The sequence below is a fragment of the Anas platyrhynchos genome, chromosome 15, assembly GCF_047663525.1.
Source record: "Anas platyrhynchos isolate ZD024472 breed Pekin duck chromosome 15, IASCAAS_PekinDuck_T2T, whole genome shotgun sequence".
Taxonomy (NCBI): domain Eukaryota; kingdom Metazoa; phylum Chordata; class Aves; order Anseriformes; family Anatidae; genus Anas; species Anas platyrhynchos.
The window spans coordinates 12,786,485-12,805,142 of record NC_092601.1 but is presented as its reverse complement, the minus strand read 5'-3'; the positions used below and the strand labels follow the sequence as shown (position 1 = coordinate 12,805,142).

At 35.5% G+C, this 18,658-nt stretch overlaps 1 protein-coding gene across 2 annotated transcripts in view; it reads right to left on the bottom strand.

The window, feature by feature from the left end:
* Positions 1-18,658, bottom strand: part of LMTK2 (lemur tyrosine kinase 2) — a 43,401-nt gene that overhangs the window by 137 nt on the left and 24,606 nt on the right. The window contains exons 7-14 of one of the 2 annotated variants that reach the window (XR_011803508.1): positions 17,039-17,172; positions 14,309-14,393; positions 13,528-13,649; positions 12,032-12,181; positions 8,886-11,784; positions 7,345-7,480; positions 5,119-5,364; positions 3,932-4,057 (exon numbers count right to left, since the gene is read on the bottom strand). Coding sequence is in view for 1 of the 2 variants with exons in the window: in XM_027469283.3 (XP_027325084.3) it covers positions 4,029-4,057; positions 5,119-5,364; positions 7,345-7,480; positions 8,886-11,784; positions 12,032-12,181; positions 13,528-13,649; positions 14,309-14,393; positions 17,039-17,172 (3,801 nt within the window). In the remaining variant the exon portion in view is untranslated. Of the gene's footprint in view, positions 1-31; positions 4,058-5,118; positions 5,365-7,344; positions 7,481-8,885; positions 11,785-12,031; positions 12,182-13,527; positions 13,650-14,308; positions 14,394-17,038; positions 17,173-18,658 lie in introns of those variants that run through there. The other variant, XM_027469283.3, reaches the window with a different exon arrangement.

The window sequence follows — 18,658 nt, the reverse complement described above, 5'->3', positions numbered from 1 at the left end:
CTGTTTAAGAATGAACAAATATACAAAGAGATTATAAATATATAACTGTATTTTATTTTTAATATTAAATATTTTTAAATTACAAGCAATTTATCGAATCACACTATGCATGATAATCAATATACAGTAGAAATTACAATTTAAAAATGTACACAATTTAAAGACATTTTGACCTGAAATTTCATTAACTATGATATATTGCCATAAACCTCATACCTGTATTAAATTACAATAGGAAAACCTCATACCTATGATTTTGTTACATAGTTTCTCATTTACAAATAGAATTAAACATTATATATACACACATCAGTACCATTTATCATTTAAGTTACACCTACAACTGTGCAAGTTCAAACAATTTCATAAACAAAACTAACTGTAAGTCATATTCAAGTTTCTGAAAAACAGGCTGCTGGTATTACAAATACTTATTTTCAATAAGTTTATATGATGTTCGACTCCCCTCTAGATTTTTTCCAGTCTTGTACCAAAACCATTAACATACAAGGATATTTCTGTATGACTTAAAGCTGAAGTAATTTTGTACACTCCATTCTTATTTAAGGCTATTTCTTATAAGGCTAATGAACTTGGATTCCACCTTTCACCAACACCAACAAAAATAGCCACGTCACTAACACCTGACAATGCTGACATTTTAGCATAGTGCTTAATCAGAAAAAAAAAGTCTTTCTACCAACCAGCCTCCTCATGAAAAAAGATTTAAGTACTACATAAAAATCTGCTAAAAATACTGATAAAAAGAATGAGGCTTAAATGGCTTTCATTAGTGCATCAACAAGGATATGAAAAAAATGCTTAACTCGTTCACTTCCATGAAAATGGCAGTTTCCATGAACGCAGTTACACACACAACATGTCTGCAGCTAGGGGATTTGGGAGAGTACAGGTGTTTCCATTAGATCGGGACACTTCTCACTTGGTTAGCTTCTCACTATGGATCCTCTGTTTTTAAACAAACTTCCTTAGGTGGGAAAAATCAGATCTTTTAAATAACTTTAGTAGCCAAATTGAGACAATGCCTTCATTATTCAAATAATCAAGGTATTGTACTAGAGAAGGAATTAAAATGTAACCAGTCCTCATAATAAACCATTGAAAATAGATACGTGTACTTCTAAAACTGAAACCATGCTTTATAGCTAGTGCAAGAAATTACATACACAGTTTTAAGAATGACTCATAACAAACCCCCTCACTAAAAGGTAACTTGTTGGAAATACAGATTCATCTTCATTGTGTCACTGACTGCTAGGTGGGTATCTCAATATTGCTAGCAGTTGATCAGATTTTAACTATATTTTTTTCCCAAAAAAACTTTTAGATTACTGCAATCCAGCCTACTGGATTACTAAAATTAAATTCTTAAGTTTAACTGAGGTGAGTCAACTTCAAATACTTCTTTCTTTCTCTTCATTGTACAGCTAGAAAGGACATTACTTTGCTTAATATCATACACATCCCAGCCCATTTTGGAAAAAAATGCTCCTTTGGCAATTCATTAGCAATGAGTCCATTTGGACAAAGGAGTAAACTCTCATTTCCTATGCAAGATTTTCTTTAAACCCTGGTAAAGAATTAAAAAAACATTTCCATCAAGCAAAGGAAATTCCCGATGTGCAGGATGAAATACTGCACGTTTGAGAAATATCTGAGTTTCCAGAATTACAAGAACCAAAATGCACTACTAAATTTTAACATTTTGGAATAAAAGCTTTTATTAAACTTTGGAGTCTATTCTAAGTTAAGCAATTCAAAATTAAGGCTGAACTCCAGGTCTGATCCAGTAGATTTCTCAGCACAAGGCAGATAAACCCACACATTATTTGCAGGCCACTTCAGGAGTTTCATTCTTAGTTTTGAATTTCCATACTCAATGTAGTGTGAGAATTACACAACACAGATGAGATCTAATTAATCTAGCCATATCAAGGAGTTTAATGTTGGAATTACGGAATTTCTAAGCAATAATGTGTGCACAAAGTCTATTACCTATATTTTAAAAATATTACAAACAGCGCACAGCTTCCTTAAGTGCTCTACAGTACATACTGTAAGCATGTATTAAGAACTACTTGGCTTTTTCTCTTAAATCATGTTTTGGGAAAAGTCCATGAAAAATCCTGTTCCTCGCTTCACACTGAAGTACAGTTCTGACCAACTCTGAACCTGAGTGCCACATCAGAAGTTCTCAACAATACATTGGCAAGTTCAAATAACTTTACAGAACTAAATCATTCCCTTTTGATTGGTATGGAAGCCATTCTGGCTAAGGGCTGAATAATGCTGGACAAAAGCAGTTAACATATTCCTGTCATTTAAAACATACTTTAAAAATCAAAATGCATATAGAAGTATACAACACATAGTTCACACAACTTAAAATATTTAGTCCTCCTACACTTCATGGGATGACAATTCTCTGGTGAGCGGATCTGAACACAGAGCACTCGGACCACCAATACACTGAAGCCCTGCCAAAAAAGCCACTAAAATAGAAAGTACTTTAAAGCCAGGTAAACTGTTCTTGTCAGCGTTTCCTACAGATCCACAGCTGGATAAGGCATTCCAAAAGGCCAGGGATTTGTTTCTTAAATTAACTCACTTTAGAGTAGTGATTAAAGATTTTTTTTTCCAAGCAATTTAAAGGATTAAACTAGCTGAACACACAGCAGAGCATGAAGGCTAAAAAAAACCATGTTGTATTCCCTTCCCTAGACACAGTTTGCTTCAGAGTAAACGTTAAACGTTACTATACAGCATCTTTGGGTCAGTATGCATTTCAAGGTGTAGCATGGAGCCTTGAAGGTATCTTAAAATGTGTGGCCTTATAAAGGGTGCAAAATTGGTTATTAACCATTAATCTAATTCTTAATTGTCGGAACATCACTGAGAGGTAGATCTACCACAGGCCTCTGAATGGCAGCCCCAGTCTGCAGTCAGCAGAAGAGAGCTTCAAAATTCACAGAATGTACAATTACAGGGCCAAACATGCCTAAATCCAGTCTACTGAAATTAGTCTTGTTTTAGAATATTCATAATTTCCAGTTTTGTACAGTCAATTTTATTTTTTCCTCTTTCCAAGGCAGAAGTTGTAATAACTGGAAGGCCCTTAACTATGATAAAGTCAGATGGTATTACAGTTTAAGCAGTCAGTAGGATCATATTCAGGAATTGAGACATTATCTCTTTCATCTACAAATTCCAGAGTATATCATATATTCTATTCCAGTTTCCTATAAAACATGAACACTAACAATCTATAATCGTTATCATTTAGAAATGGTACTGAATAGAAGATTTCAGCAAGTCTAACATAACACTCAGAAGTTATGTATGTTTTACAAGTACCGTGCATAGCAAAGGCTACAAAAGAGGACAAATTAAACTGGGTAACTGGGCCAATTCAACTTGTCTTATTTTCCTTGAAAGATTTATGATTTTGATTCTGTACATCATCAGGAAATAGAGGAAGAATAATCCATAGTGCAATTGTAATAAGCAAAGTAACATGTAGTGATATCTTTTTGAATAAATATGGCTCACTACTGATCAACTATCATTCATACAGTTTCAGCAACACAGACACCTGTTGCACAGGACAGTTATACACAATTCTACAACAGGTGTATGTTCAAATAGATAATGAACTACATGGAAAAATATAAAAAAGAGTATTATACAATCTCATACATAAACCAGACTAGTGTAATTGCTTTACTTGTTTCTTAAGTTATCTGAAAAATACTTCAAGTACTTGAAAACAGCGGCAGAATCATCTTTCAATGAAAAGCAAAATTGCACTGATTTAAAAATACATTACAAAGTTAAATACACATTCAAATTAATGTCCTGATTTAACATTGCTTTCAGTGTTTACTTTCATTTCTTAGGACTTCTTGATTACCTGTATTACTCCAAGAGATCCAGAGTTCAGATAAAGAAGTTTCAGACACAGAGTCTGTGTGTTCTGTTTATGTAGTCCCAGGAAGTTTTAAATCCGTTTAATCTTTTTCTCCATCTTCACTGCTTCCTGTTAGCAGAGGAAAGGTAATAATTGACAGTGAGATTCTTCAGCACAACCATCACTTTGTAAGACTTTTCCTAGAACTTGGCATTCTTCTGTTTCACGCTTCCAAGTATTGGTTAATCTTTCCCTAGAGCTTTCATCTACTATAAACATTTGGTACCTTTGTACATAGACATCTGCTTAAGTCACACAGTTCAATGTCACTTCCTAGGACACGTAAAGGCAGTGTAGGATCTCCAAATCTCTTATCTATACGTTACTAAGCAGCAAGCATTATCTAATCAATATGCATGATACAGGAACAATACAAATCTATGCAACAGTGATTACGTTTTTACAGACATTGACCATCAGCAAGGTTCAGCAATCAGTAGCATTTATTTTTATGATGCAGGATTTTACCAAGGTTAATATGCTAAACTGCTTCAAATCCATTTTCTCTCCCTTCTTAACTCTCAAAAAATGCATTAAAGCTTTTTGTTACAGATAAGAAAGCCTCTGTCAACAAATACTGCTACTAAATATTTATATGAACTGATTTGTTTGACTAACTATTGTAACTCCACTTTAGAAAACATGCTGCTGCAACTCTTGAGAATGTAAAAAATGAACTTTCTAAAAAGCAACGCAAACTGAACTGTAAAACGAGCTTAGACAACAACTGCAGACATATTCCTCACCCTGTGAAATAAATTGCGTCCTATGACAGGGCAATAATGAAAATTAAACTGCCACAGTGTTACAGCTATACATAAGCGCTTAAGGACTGCTTATATTTCATTTATATCGTACTTATTTAGGAAACAGGACTTGTGAGCTTGTCCCATAAACATTCCAGAAAATGTATAGCTGTACGTTTGTAACAATGTGGATGCAATTAATTTCAACCTAAATGGAAAGGTCTATCTTACTGAAATATAAGACCAGACATAACTTCTACAGCATTAAAAATGTATTTATAAACTAAGTATTTATCAAAGAACAAGATTTGTCATCTACATTACTCACATCTTTGCATGAAGCTTTCAATTTTTAGCTTCAAAATAATTAACTAAATCACCTACCTCCTTGCTCTATATCTGAATCTGTAAGATGTGTAAGGGAAAAGCTTGCCATGTTTGCAGGAGAGATAGAGAACCTAGAATATGGGGATGAATGTGACCAGTTCTGTTCAGAAGTCCGGGTGGGTGGAGGTGGAGAGAAGTATTTTGACTGAAGAGGTGGTTTAGAGCTAATAAGGCTATTAGCTGCCTTTGATATAAAGGATGGCTCTGGAGAAGAGAAGTCATCATCCCATTCAAAACCGCCACCTTGGAGGAAGAAGAAAAAAAAACAAAAAAGCAATTTAGAGTAATATAAAGCCAAATATAATTTTAAAAGCAAGTCCTGCAAGACTACATTAACCCAAAAGGAACCTGTAGTAGCTTTTCATACAAGATCTCTTAAGAGTCAAAAGGAATGACATTTATCACAGAATTACAGAGGTTACCAATGAATTTTGGAAGCAAAATCTAAACTTGAGGCTTTTGATACACAGCACTCAAAAGCATAACACAGCCTTAAAAACATTAACCTTGACCCTGTCCTCTGCTGTACAGAAAATTTTATTTTTGTACTTGCGGTTATTGACACTCACCAGAATTAGAAATTACAACCTTCAGTCTGAGAGGAGCTGGAGAATGCCAGCTTTCAAAGCACAGAACAGAAATAGTTAACACAGGCAAAGTCTATTGCAGAAATTAATATAAAATGAATAAAGAAGTATTTTTAAAGCACTTCACAGTGCTAGGATTTAGATTGTGTTTATGGATACCAGTATAAAACACATTATACACAAAAAGATTTAAATGCACATCCTGAGGACCTCCTGATGGAAACCTATAGATTCACAGGCCAAGAATATATACAATTTTTCTCAGAAGCATTGTATAGACCTAACATAATCCAATGCAGTTTAAGGAAATATTATTTACAGCATCCTAACAGAGAAATGTTGAAGTAACACTGACTCTTTTCGGAGTGACTGGCTGTGGGGACAGAGAGGAGACTAAATCCTTGCATCTCGTATGTAGTAATGGGGGAACAAGGAAGGAGAACTCTGGTTGGTAGGTTACGTATTGAACTGAGTCTGGCTGCAGTGGAGTTCATTTTCTTCATTTGCTGCTGTGTTTTAGATTTGTGAACAAAACAATGCTGATAACATATTTTAAACTACTGGCCAGCGTTTGCACAGTATCTAGGCCTTCTATTTTTCCTCACTCTGCCCTCTCCTCACCCTACCACCACTGGATATATTAGGGGTGCACAAAAAGTTGGGAGAGGACAGAATCAGGAAGATGAGCCAAACAAAAAGATATTCCATGCCACATGACAGCATGCTCAGAAATAAAATAGAGAGGAGAAGAGATTGGGAAGTTGGCCCTTTTTTGCTCAAGAACTGGCTAGGCATCTGTCTACCTGGGTGAGGTGGTAAGTGATTGATTTTGCACTATTTGTTTTCTTTGTTTGTTCCACCTCTCCTTCACTTATTAAACAATTTTTGCCTTGTCGCACAGGTTGCTGTCACTTTTCACTTGCTTTTACTTTTCCTTCATCTTTCACTATCCCCTTAAGGGTGGGAGAGATGTGAGCAAGTGGCTGTGTGGCATTTAGCTGCCTTCCCATCTGTTAACCCACAACAAGCATACACACAGAGGGTAGAGACTGGACAGAAAAAAAAAAAAAAGACCTGGAACAGCAAGCGAACTGACAGCCATTACAAGACTGCATTTGGAAAAGAGGTGCGCAGCACCTCCCCAGATGCAAAACTCAGCTTAGAGAATGCCGAGCTCATACATGCTTGCAATTCTGAAAAAACAAATCTGCTAAAGAAAAATATTTGCTTTCCTTTGTTTTATTGAATGCAGCTTTGAACAGTACAAAGTCTTTATCAAGTCACAAGAGCACAGAGGTCTAGAAGTGCTGGAATGCCATAGCATCCAGACCTCCTCTCCAAATCAAAAAAAAATCTTGAGCCAAGCGTGTTCTAGTCCAGGAGGCCACAAAGATTTGTTGCCTGTACTTTGTTTGCCTCTCAAGATAGCTACTACATGTCAAAACAGCATTTTCTCTCAAGCTTTGATAAACAGTAACTCTAGCATCCAAGCCTAGCTGAAGTATTTGCTTAGGATATAAAACTGAAGCCGGTACGGTACACTGAACATACAAAACATGTATTTTAAGTGACATTTCATTAAAAACTATGCATAAAATATTCTCAACCCCTGCTGCATATAAATATATTTAAATACCTTCTTCATCTGTTGAGCTTTCTGAATTTGTGAATCTGTTTAAGTAGCTAAAACCCGAAGGTGGAGCAGGAGTGCTGTGAGAGCCTTCACCATTCAAGTCTGCTACACGGTTTCCCAGCTCCTTAGTTGGGGTTTCCTAACGCAAACAAAACAGTTTGGTTAACTCTTTCATATACACCATGCATACATGCAGTTGGATGCTACCTTTCCAAAAATACTTGGTTTTCCTCATCAAATCTACTATGAAAATAAATGGTCTGCAAGCTCTCAGTTATTACCACACAACAGAACTTTGAGATGTACATTAAGCATATAAATACACCTCCATTTTCAAAAAAAGTTGCATCAAATATATGTTAAACTGAATGCAGAAGCGACTATTTATGTCATTTATCATATAAAAAGGTTTCATATGCCCTAAGAACAAAGCTAAAGTATCTTCCAATTGCACAGAAAACAGTCCACTTATCGCAATACACAGGTAGGGATTTTTTTCTATTCTGGATAAGTCTGATATAGTCCCCATCTCCCAACATTTTACCTTTTTTTTTTTTTTTAACCCTTTATGCTTCAGGATAAAGAGACACACACTGTAGGACTAGTATTTGAAGCAGCCAACATTTTTTATCATTTACTATAATAAATGAGTTTGGCAACTGAGTAATTTAACACAGCTTATTTTTTCTTTTCCCTCCAACAACAGGATTACTATTCTACAGAGGACAGAAAAACAAATACATACCTGTGTTTTCTATTCCAAAAGACAATGAGCCCTAGTGTGCCTGACAATGTCACTGTTCTTTTAAACTGACTGTACTAGTTCAGTTTCTGTAACGTTAAAATACAATCCCCTTTGTATCAAGTTACAGAAGCTTAAAAATTGATAAAGCAAATAGGGAAACAAAACTAACCTTGAATTTTATAAGCAGATCAGTATCATTTTACTGAACTTGAATAACATTGTATTAATAAAAAGCAGCACTGTTATCTAACTACTGCTCTCATCTTTGATTATAGCTTAAGGTAAATTAATGCTAAATAATGCAGGACTCTTTTTTTTTTTTTTATTATAAAGACATTTGAACTTAACCTTAAGTCCTCAAATTCATTGAGCAGATAGATAAGCCACTTCTATAAAGTTACAACATTCTGGTAAATAAAATTATTAATAAAATCTAGTCCGTAATGCTGTCTCTCATTCAAATTCAGCACAGCTTACATGCATCAGTAAAACATCGCTAAAAAACAGGTTTCATCCAGTGCATACACAGGCAAGGTTCCAAAGGCAGTGGAAGTTTAGGACTTGGCAAGCAAACCTGTCCAAAGCAAAACTACACTTCAAGTCCTTGCTGCTATTCTATCATCACAAAACTGCACCTAACCAAGAAAAAGTTTCTTTACATAGAGAATACAAACACATCACAAACAAGATGCCAAGACAAGAAAGTGATCTTGTAACAATGTGCCCATATATACCAGTAAGTTATTTACCATGTCTTGTTTAAAAAAACAACTTTACTTAGTAATTAAAAAAATGATACCTGATCAAACAAATAGACCGTGACATCATCAAAGAAAGTTACAGCCTTTTTCTCATTTTTCCAGTGCTCATGTTGCGTTTCATTAAGAGGCTTTGGAAGTTTCAACAAGCTTCTCAGATGCTTTCCATCATCCTTGTCAGTAAGTATCTCAGGTACTTGATGAACAGTTTCATCTTCACTGTCAGAACTCAGACTATGCATATGAAAAGTCCTCATGTCATCCTCAGAATCACTGTTTTCATCTTCCTCATCTGCATCATCACCATCTTCTAAATCCAGCATTCCAGTAACATCAAGTTTGCCAAGGTATTTTCCTTCAATATCTGGCTCTTTCAACTTCTGTCCTTCAACGTGATAGAAGGACTTCTCACTGTTACTCAAATCTAAAGGATTGTGTATGTTATGCACAGACTTCAAGTCTCTGTGTGAAAAAAGTTCTGAAGTATTAGTGCCAACACAAGAGACACTTTTATGGGAAGACTCTGACAGCTTTATTTCATCCCTTAGGTTATTTTCCATTGATATTTCCAGGGAATTCAGAGTTGCCTCAGTCCACTCGTCAGGACTCCTCTGTATCCTTACATCCATCTCTTGCATCTCTATCTTGTGATTCAGTTCTGGTTTTGTACTTTGATTACTGGTATCCTGGTAATTTCTTAGGTCATGCTTTTGCTCTCTCTCTTCAAAACAATAATCCTTTTTATTATTATTTTCTCCTCTATTTGCAGAAGTGATACACATAGCCTCTCTTGATAGATTTACAGTCTCTTCTGTTTTTTTATCTGGCTCAGAATCATTATCAGAGAAATAGGCAGAGTCTCTATACGAGTTTTGATTCCCACCCACAAAAACCTCCGGGGTTATTTCAAAATTGTTTACTGCATCTAAACAAGCTGCTGCTTCTGAAACAATTATGACTGGATTAGAAGGTAAATCATTCGCATTGCTCTCACTGACACCACAGTTATCAGTATCTGCATTAGAAGCATCCTCAACAGCAATATGGGAAGTCCATTCTGGAGACTCCAGATTCTCTGTTTCATAGCCACTGTCAGCAGGCTTATCAGGTGGTAAAAGTTTCTGAGGACTTTGAGCCTGTAAAGATTCTAAAACCTCATTTACATCTAAAGAATCCAAAGAGTCGGGTGTCTCTAGGGCTTGTTCTACAGTCTGTACAGGAGATGGGCTGTCTTCCAAAAGACTATCCTGACTTGTGCAATCTGAAGTAGCAACAGAAATTAAGGTCACCTCTTCTGAAACATCCTTACAATTCTCAAAATGATTTAACGTTTCTTGTCTTTCCTCTGACAAATCATCTTTTTTTAATATGGGAGAATTACTTTGCAAGTTTCTTTCTGTATCTTCCTGATTGGATTTTTCCCTATTAAAAACTACTTCAGACTTGGGAAGTATTCCCTGTTTCATTTGTACATCACTCCCATCTGTTTTAACAGCAGCACCATAATATGGATCATTTCCAACATTACTGTTTTTTGTATTACTGGACAGCTCTTCTTGACAAAGAGTATCAGTGTTACAGGACAAGACTTGGTTGACTTCCACATTTGAAAGTTTTCCCTCATCCTTCAAATAAGGAAGATTTGCACATTTATCATGCAACTTACAGGCTGCAGACGGACTAGAGGATGCCGGCATCTCTACAGTTGTCTGAGAATTCATATCTTTATCTGTTGTTACTGGATTACAATTTTCATCTTTCATGGTTCCAAAATTTTCACATACTAAAGAAAAGACCTGTGCATTTTCAGCCAACACAGGCTCAGACTCTACAGAGTTTCTATGTGAGGTTTCCAACATACTTTTTAGAACAGTTTCTGTTTTTTGCCCGAAATCACTGCTGGTTTTGTTAGACAATATCCCTGTTAATAAGTTTTTCTCTTGAAGAAATAAGAAGTTATCAGAAAGTTCTTCTAAAGTTACTAAGTCAGACTGGTTAGAAATATTTTCACCTAGGGAAACTGCTTTGTTTTCAGAAACATGACTAGAATGCTCTTTCTCAGCAAAGCCTGTGACATTTGTAACATCTGTGTTTGAGTTTAAAACAGTCGGTTTAAAGTCTTTAGGAATATCATTTGTTTCAGCAAAACCAAGTACTTTTCTGTTCGTTAATTCTTCTGATCTGTTAATGTCATTAAATATATTCTGGAAAGGACTTTCTGGACTACTATTAGCAGGCAAGAATTCCTCTTTAGGATCTGTATTGTAGTGGAAGAAGTCCCCATCAGTGCTAGATTCTTCAACATCAAGATCCCTGAGAACCATGAAATGAGAACTTTTTTCTTGAACAGCTTCTTGATCAACTTCCGTAGTTAGTACAACTGATTGGTTATCGAAATTCATGCTGCAGCCACTACCCTTTTCCTCTAACTGGATATAGTAGTCGTTTCCAACAGAAAGTTTGTGTGCATCAAACACAGGTAACACCCCAGGAACGGCAAGAGATGCTTCCTGACCGCTTCCATCCTGCGCTCCTGGCCCTTGCTCTGAAAGTGATCTCTCAAAAACCTCCACAGGAAAGAAAATACTTGTGTATGCCATTGCTTCATCAGGATTCACACGACCACATTCATCAAAATGATCATGTTTAGCTGCCTCCCAGACATATTCAAAGCTGAGACCCTGGCTTGTTTCAGTTACAGTAAGAACTTCCTCCATTTCATGGCCAAGTCTATCTCCTGTAAAGTGATCTAAAATTGGAAAAGCAGAATTATTTGTTTCTCTATTTGAGGTGTTTGGTTTGAGAGCATTCCACTGCTGTTCAAAATCAATCTCTGAGTCCCTTTGGCTTTGCATGCGAAGGTAAGTTAAAAGTCTATGCACTTCTTCTGCTGTTGGTCTCTTTTCTGGAGGTAGCCAGCAGAACTGCAGAACTTCATACCTATAGAAGTAAGAAACACCTTTCAATAGGTTCCACAAGGAAAAGGATTTTATAAACAAATCAGGTACCTAAATACTAAAAAGCAACAGCAGTATTACTGGCAGGAATTTCCATCTATAGCAACTCTTCATTTTCCATAGGGTGCCTTTGCCAGGAACATTTAATTTCAATATACTTTTAAGAGAAATGGGTAATATGAAAAACATACTCAGAAACTTTAAAAATAATTTAAAAAAATAAAGTTTACCATCTATCAGAGTACGGCTGCTCCAGATGTGGCTTAAAAAGTTTAATCTGCTTCTCCTTGATGACATGGGTTAGGACTTCCCTGTCAGAGAATTCTGAGTAAGGCTGAGCAGCATTCTCAAACAGCTCCCACAACGTTACACCCAGGGACCTAAAAAAGACCAGCAAAGTGACTGTACGTTCTAAGAACTAAGTTGCTCTCAAGAAAATAAGGATCATGCAAGAACAGGCAAGAACCACCAAATATCTCATGGCTCCATAATAATTTCAGAATTGGTTAACCCATTTCAAGTGTGCTTCACAGAATGTTAAAAGCCTCAAAAACAAAGTTCTTTGAAGGCCAGTTCCAACAAAGATAACAAAACGAGGACTCAAGTGACTTATTTATGGAAGAAACTCCTGCATATTAAAGAAAAGTAGGAAATGCCTATTTAAAACAGAGGAACAAGAGCAAAAAAAACTATGGCTTCACTGAAGACTACTACTGTTGGACAAAACCGCACTTTGAGTCAAACCACTCGAAAACGCAACTGTTTGGGACTTCTTTAAATTGGTATCTGAACTACTCAGAAGCCTTGTTTTCGCTCAGTGCTGTATGCAGATGACATGCAACATTAATCACATTTTCAGTGCTTAGAGCTGATCCAGATCTTTGGGCAACCTTTTCTTGCCTAAAATACACAGTAAATTCTACTACCATAGAATAATTTAGATCAGAAGGGGTCTCTGGAATCATCCAGTCCAAACCTAGTCAAAGCAGCTTTGTATAAAAGGCACTGAGGTTCAATTTGGAATGCTTAAGACTCTGGCTGCTGGTAGTTTAGATAAACAGTATGATTTGAGGAACTCTGCTTGAAGGATACAAGGAAAAAAGTATTGAAATCATTTATATCTATCTCACTTTCTGAGAATCTTGTTTTACATTAGCAAATAAAATCTAGTTTATCATTCAATACCTTTAAAATATAAAAGCAGGAATTTAGCTACAATGTTTTCAGAAATGGTAACCTAAGCCTCGATTTCCATTATCCAAATTTTCCTGGACTTGAGAACTGAAGTGGAACTTGGCAACTTCAAAAAATGTTCAGGATTTTCTCTAGTCTCTCTCTATAAGCTCTGTGGTAACAGAGACTAACCTTAATGGGATTCTAGTAGCATCTACCTCAAGATTTTCTGTTACATCATCCACAGCTACTAATGAAAAAAATACCTTCCTTTATAAACATTTGAAGGAATTTGGCAAATTAAGTAAATATTTTATTAGTATAAACATCTATTCTTCTGCTATACATTTCTCTTAATCTAATTGTTCTCGCAACAAATTTTAGGCAACTTTCCAAAGCAAGATACAGTGTCAGATTTGTAGAGATTAACCTACTGTACATCTGATAAAATAAAAAAAAGCACTGCGTCAGGCCAATCATAAATATTTACTCCTTTATGTAACATTTGAAAATGTATTCCAAAATCTCTCTCAAACTATTATTTACTACATACCATATGTTACTGTATTTATTTTGCTCTGCTGATAACAGTCTGTCTTGAAAACTTGTTATTAACTCAGGTGCAGTCCATCGGAGAGGAACGAGTTTCTTCTCATCTGTCTCAATATAATCTTCCTATATTATCGACAAAAAAAAAACAGAAAGACTGAACAAACATCGGGACAACTTCCAGAAGCTGACTATCTTTTTTTCCCTAATCTGTTTTTATGTGATCACTACGTGTAAAATGAGAACTAAAAAAGTAATCTCATTTTACCAAAGTAAAAGAGAATAAAGCTAGAGAAAATAGGCATTCAAGAAATCCATTTCTTGTATACAATAAAATTGAGTATCAATTTTTGTTTAATGTTTGGTACTCAAAACGTTGAACACTTCGCATTTTTCACTTTCTTGGTATATGTAAGTATTTCGAACATTTTCATTAAGCAATTTGATAGCATTTTTCCTTTCTTAGAACATTCAAATTTTTTGGCATAGCACCTGTCAAAATCATTATTTTAGGGCTACTGCACAACATGACATACAACATAAATTTAACCAGAAACTTCTATAAGCAAGAACTCCATTTCTGGAAAGATCGTTTATTCCATTACATGACCTTGCTACAGTTCTTTGCCAGTTACTCTGAGAAGTTCACTATTCAGAAAGATAAAAAGGACTATGTGGGATCAGTTCACGACCTTATAATATGCTTGTTATAATCTCAGGCTTTCAAATCCTTCAAAAAAAATTTAACGTACATTAAATTTAATGTACATTACCAATTAACTTACCTTATATCTACTGAATCCTATACCATAATCTCCTACTTTGATATTTAAATCAGATGTAAGAAAGCAATTTCGTAAGGCCAAGTCACTGCAATGGCAAACAAATAAATAGTAAGAACAAACCAAGAAGTCTTCAATTAAAAATAAGACAAATGGGTTAAAAGAAGTAACACTACTCAGAAGAGTCAGACCACAGCTTGAAGTATCAAATTTAAAAAGCCACAAAATTTTACAAAAATAATCAAAAATACACACATTTACAGGTTACGGTAGCCAAGTGACAGGTGCAGATTAGTAATATGAAATAACTAGTGCTAAGGATTCAATATCCACACTATATACACTTCGGTAATTTTATTCAGATGAGCTGTAGCCTGGTCCCATAGACCAAAAGGCTCGTAAAAGCTGGAGCAAGTTAAGCATGCACCTGAAGCTACCTCTCCGATTCTCTTTGGATATAGTTAAACCAGTCCATGCACTCCAGAAGATCAACTCAATACAAGCCCAGGCACAGTAACTGGCAACAGTAGGGAGATTCATTTCAAAAGCACAATTTTGATTCAAACTAAACGTGCAGATAGTTCTTCTGTTGCTTGTATTTTCATCAAGTTTTAAGAATATATATAAAGCAACAATTGATTCCCAATTTCACTAGGAGACTGCAGACACCGTAGTTCTGTCACTCTTCACTCATACTAAGCAACCAGTAATATATTAAACACACATAAGTTCCTCTAAATAACAGTCACATGTTACATTTGAACTAGAACTATACATAGTCTTTGAGAAAGACCATAAGAAGAAATCATGTTTCATAAAAGTTCCTTTAATAAAGGAACAAAAAAGCTCTTGAATATACATTTCCAGTTTCCACTATAAACCAGACAAGTGCTCATAGCCAGCACTGTTGCTGTAATAATAGCAAGAATCTTTTGTAGAAATCCCATCGTGCAAACTCAGAAATCTATGCAAGTTTAATGAAACTGCATGCTTACTACGAAACTATAGCCATGACAGCAAAGAGTTCCACATGCTAATTGCTCAAATATTTTGCTTCTCAGTTCCACAGAAGGGTACTAGGCAATTAAGTGCACTGGAAGAATTCTACCATTGCTTCTGTGTAGATTTAAAAAAAGTAGTCTCTGAAGTGTAGATGGTCTGAAAACCATACAATTTCCCTACTTCAAAAGAGTAAGTTTTTTTTCCACTTTGAGAACCGTTGAACCTCATGGGTCAGAAACATTTGTAACCTTCAAGTACGCTCCAAAGCTTTCCAACTTGTATCATACTATTTAAATAAATATCCCAGAAGAGAAGATAAAGTTTAGCTGCTAGAATTTACCACTAACAACAAAATCACTGATGCTGGAGTTTTACCACTTACTCTGACAGCATCAGGATAGTGCTGCTAGAAGTAAACATTTACAGTGATAATTTTGGAGATCCAAAGAATAACTATTTATCAAGTTTTAACTGTACTTCACTGAAAACACACTGTTAAATTTAATACCTACAAAGCCACGCTGCTGCAATACAAGAAACAGTGATCACTCAGTTTAGAAGGTACAACTGGTACTACCTTCAAGTAACTTGAAATTGTTAAACAGGTTAAAAGCTCTGCTTATCTGGCACCAGCTGAGTCTAGGATTGGGGGATTTCTTAGGGTTTTGTTGTTTTACACATGCACTTTTTAAGACTGAAGTTTAATAGTTCAGCTTCTCCCTGAACACAAGGTCTCCGCTTTCTCAAAGTAGTACAATGCATTGACCAGCAAATTCCTGACATGCTGAAAGGGATGATACAAGTGCTGTTTCTACAGCAAAGAACAGGCTGACCCAATACCCACACAGAATAAACTATCCTGAGATATATCAGGTTTCATCAGGTAAGCCATGTCTGGAGAGCAAGTACTCTAATATAACATTACAAGTCTAAGCTTGATGTCTCCAGCTCCTTAACAACTTTACAATTAAAGCAAAAAAAAATTTTTTGTCATAGTTCAGAGCACTGAGCTTCATGACTGCATTTTTCTTACCTGTTAAAACTACTGCCATTTTTTCAGTAGTAACTGCATCATCTTTTAATAAAATAAAGAAATCCAGGCCTTCCCCCACCACTAAAATGAAATTGTTCTCCCATTTTGATCTGACTAGCTCCATTACTTTAGATTAAGAGACACTGAAGATAAACAGTGCTTTAGCAAGAGATCACCTACTTCAGTCAGATTTTTCAATTTAAGTCAGCTTCTCCCTTAACATATTAAAAGAGTAGCAACTTTTTTTTTCCATTTTTAGTAACAAAGGTAATGGATTACAAAAATTCTAAATTGTTATAATCTACAAAAATACAGTCCAAAAGATTGATTCTAACAACATTTTAGTTTTATCCCCCCAACCCCTAACACACATACCCCCAACAAAACAAACTTAATTTGTGCAAGAATTAATCAAACAACTACATCTTCTGGATTGGCCTAGCAGTAGGCTGTGTTCTGCAGTCTGCAGATCACCTAAAAAGAAGGTGATCAGCTTACAGTTGCACAAAGACTGTAAGACCTTATCACTGCAGTTAAATTAGCATCTTCAAAAACATCACACCTTCCTGACATAGGATATGTAAATTAGATGAAAGTCTATTAAACTAGTGTCTTTAAAATGTGCCGATTTGAATGAAAACACCTACATGATTTTTGGAGTGCACCGTAACAAAGAGTAACTTATCTGGAAAACGTACCTATGCACAAAATTATGCTTATGCATTACAGCAAGTCCAGCAGCAATCTCACATGCCATTCTCTGTAGCAGCATTATTTGTGAATCTCCTTTAATGTGGTCCTGCTCGTTGCAAATATAAGTTTTTAGGTCACCCTGTAAAAGAAGTTGTAAATACTTAGCCTTGTGTATTAGGTGAATCTAAACAATACTTCATGAAGAGCCAGCTAACTAACTACGTTACTTATTTACCAGTGAACAAGGTTAGTACTAGTTATAAATAGATTTGTGCTTAATAAAGAATCTCCTTAAGTTTCAGTCATCACTTGTATAAGAAGTCATGTAAGGCATATGGTATTGTCCTTTTAAGGGTTTTTAATCACATCATTTAGGAGTTAATAATCTAAATCACACTGCCACATAAAACATAACTGTCATACAATAATACTTTCCATTAAAAATGTGATGAGCTTCTGTGTGTGTTTTTTTTATTTTTTTTATTTTTTTTTAATTTTTTTACATGTGATCAATTTCAATTGCTCCCCATCAGCAGTTGTCTGTCTGGCATATGAAAGGGGATGGAAGGAAGAGAGCACAGAAAACTGTTTTAGACATTGCCAGCTCACGAGAGCTTTAGATATTAAAAGACCATGATACAGCCCACTCCCATCATTCAGGCACCAGAGGATGGCAGTAGTTTTGTTGAACCTAGGCATTGCTGATCAGCATCCATACAACTTACAAGCCTACAGAAGCACTCCATAAATTACAAAAAAAAAAATAGCTTTGAAACAGATGGAAAAATAACTGGGAGTTGTCAAGCATCTTCCAGTCTTGCTTTTCCTGTGTAGGAAAATCTAAGAAAAGTAAGAGAACAAGTTTCTTACGCCACTGATCTTACTTTCATTTGTACACAACTTTTAACCTACTGCTTCTGTATTTTTATTATTATTTAAATTGCAGCCTTCTTGCGAGTTTACCAGAAGATTTCAAAAATTGTTTTTGTTTTTGAAGAAAATTTATTGTATCAGGACTACACAATACATTACATCACAACTTATTTTACCAGCATAACATACTGGGCTATAACTGTACACACCAACCGTGCCTAAACCTTGGACCAGGAAGAAGACTGAAAAGTCTGAGATCAAACACACAAGGCAGCAGTCTTTGCTAAGAAGTGTAATCTTCAGAAAAGAATGAAAGACCGCTAAACTTCTGTTCTTCTGATGTTCCTGTACGTTACAAAGCTGTAACTAAAGCATCTAATTTCTCCTTAATAAGGCAATTAAAAGTGACAATTTACAGTTCTCTTAATTCAAGCAGTAGATTGCAATGCACCACACAGACATCTAATAGTGCAGTGATACCTAAGAACTAATTGACTGGAGAGTCACAAATCCGAGTTACAATATTTAATAAAATAAGAAATGGGATGAACGGTCTGCTAAAAAGCAGACACTACTCCTACATAAAACAATTTTAATTTGTTTTAAACAAGAACAGATCCAACAGTACTTGCAAGCAACTATTCTGTCTTCATCTGCTTTATACACGCTACTTACACTACAGAGCTAGTAGGTAGAGCTAATACCACTTTGTGGCAAAAAACGTATAAGCTCTAAGACTGTTTGATGTTGTA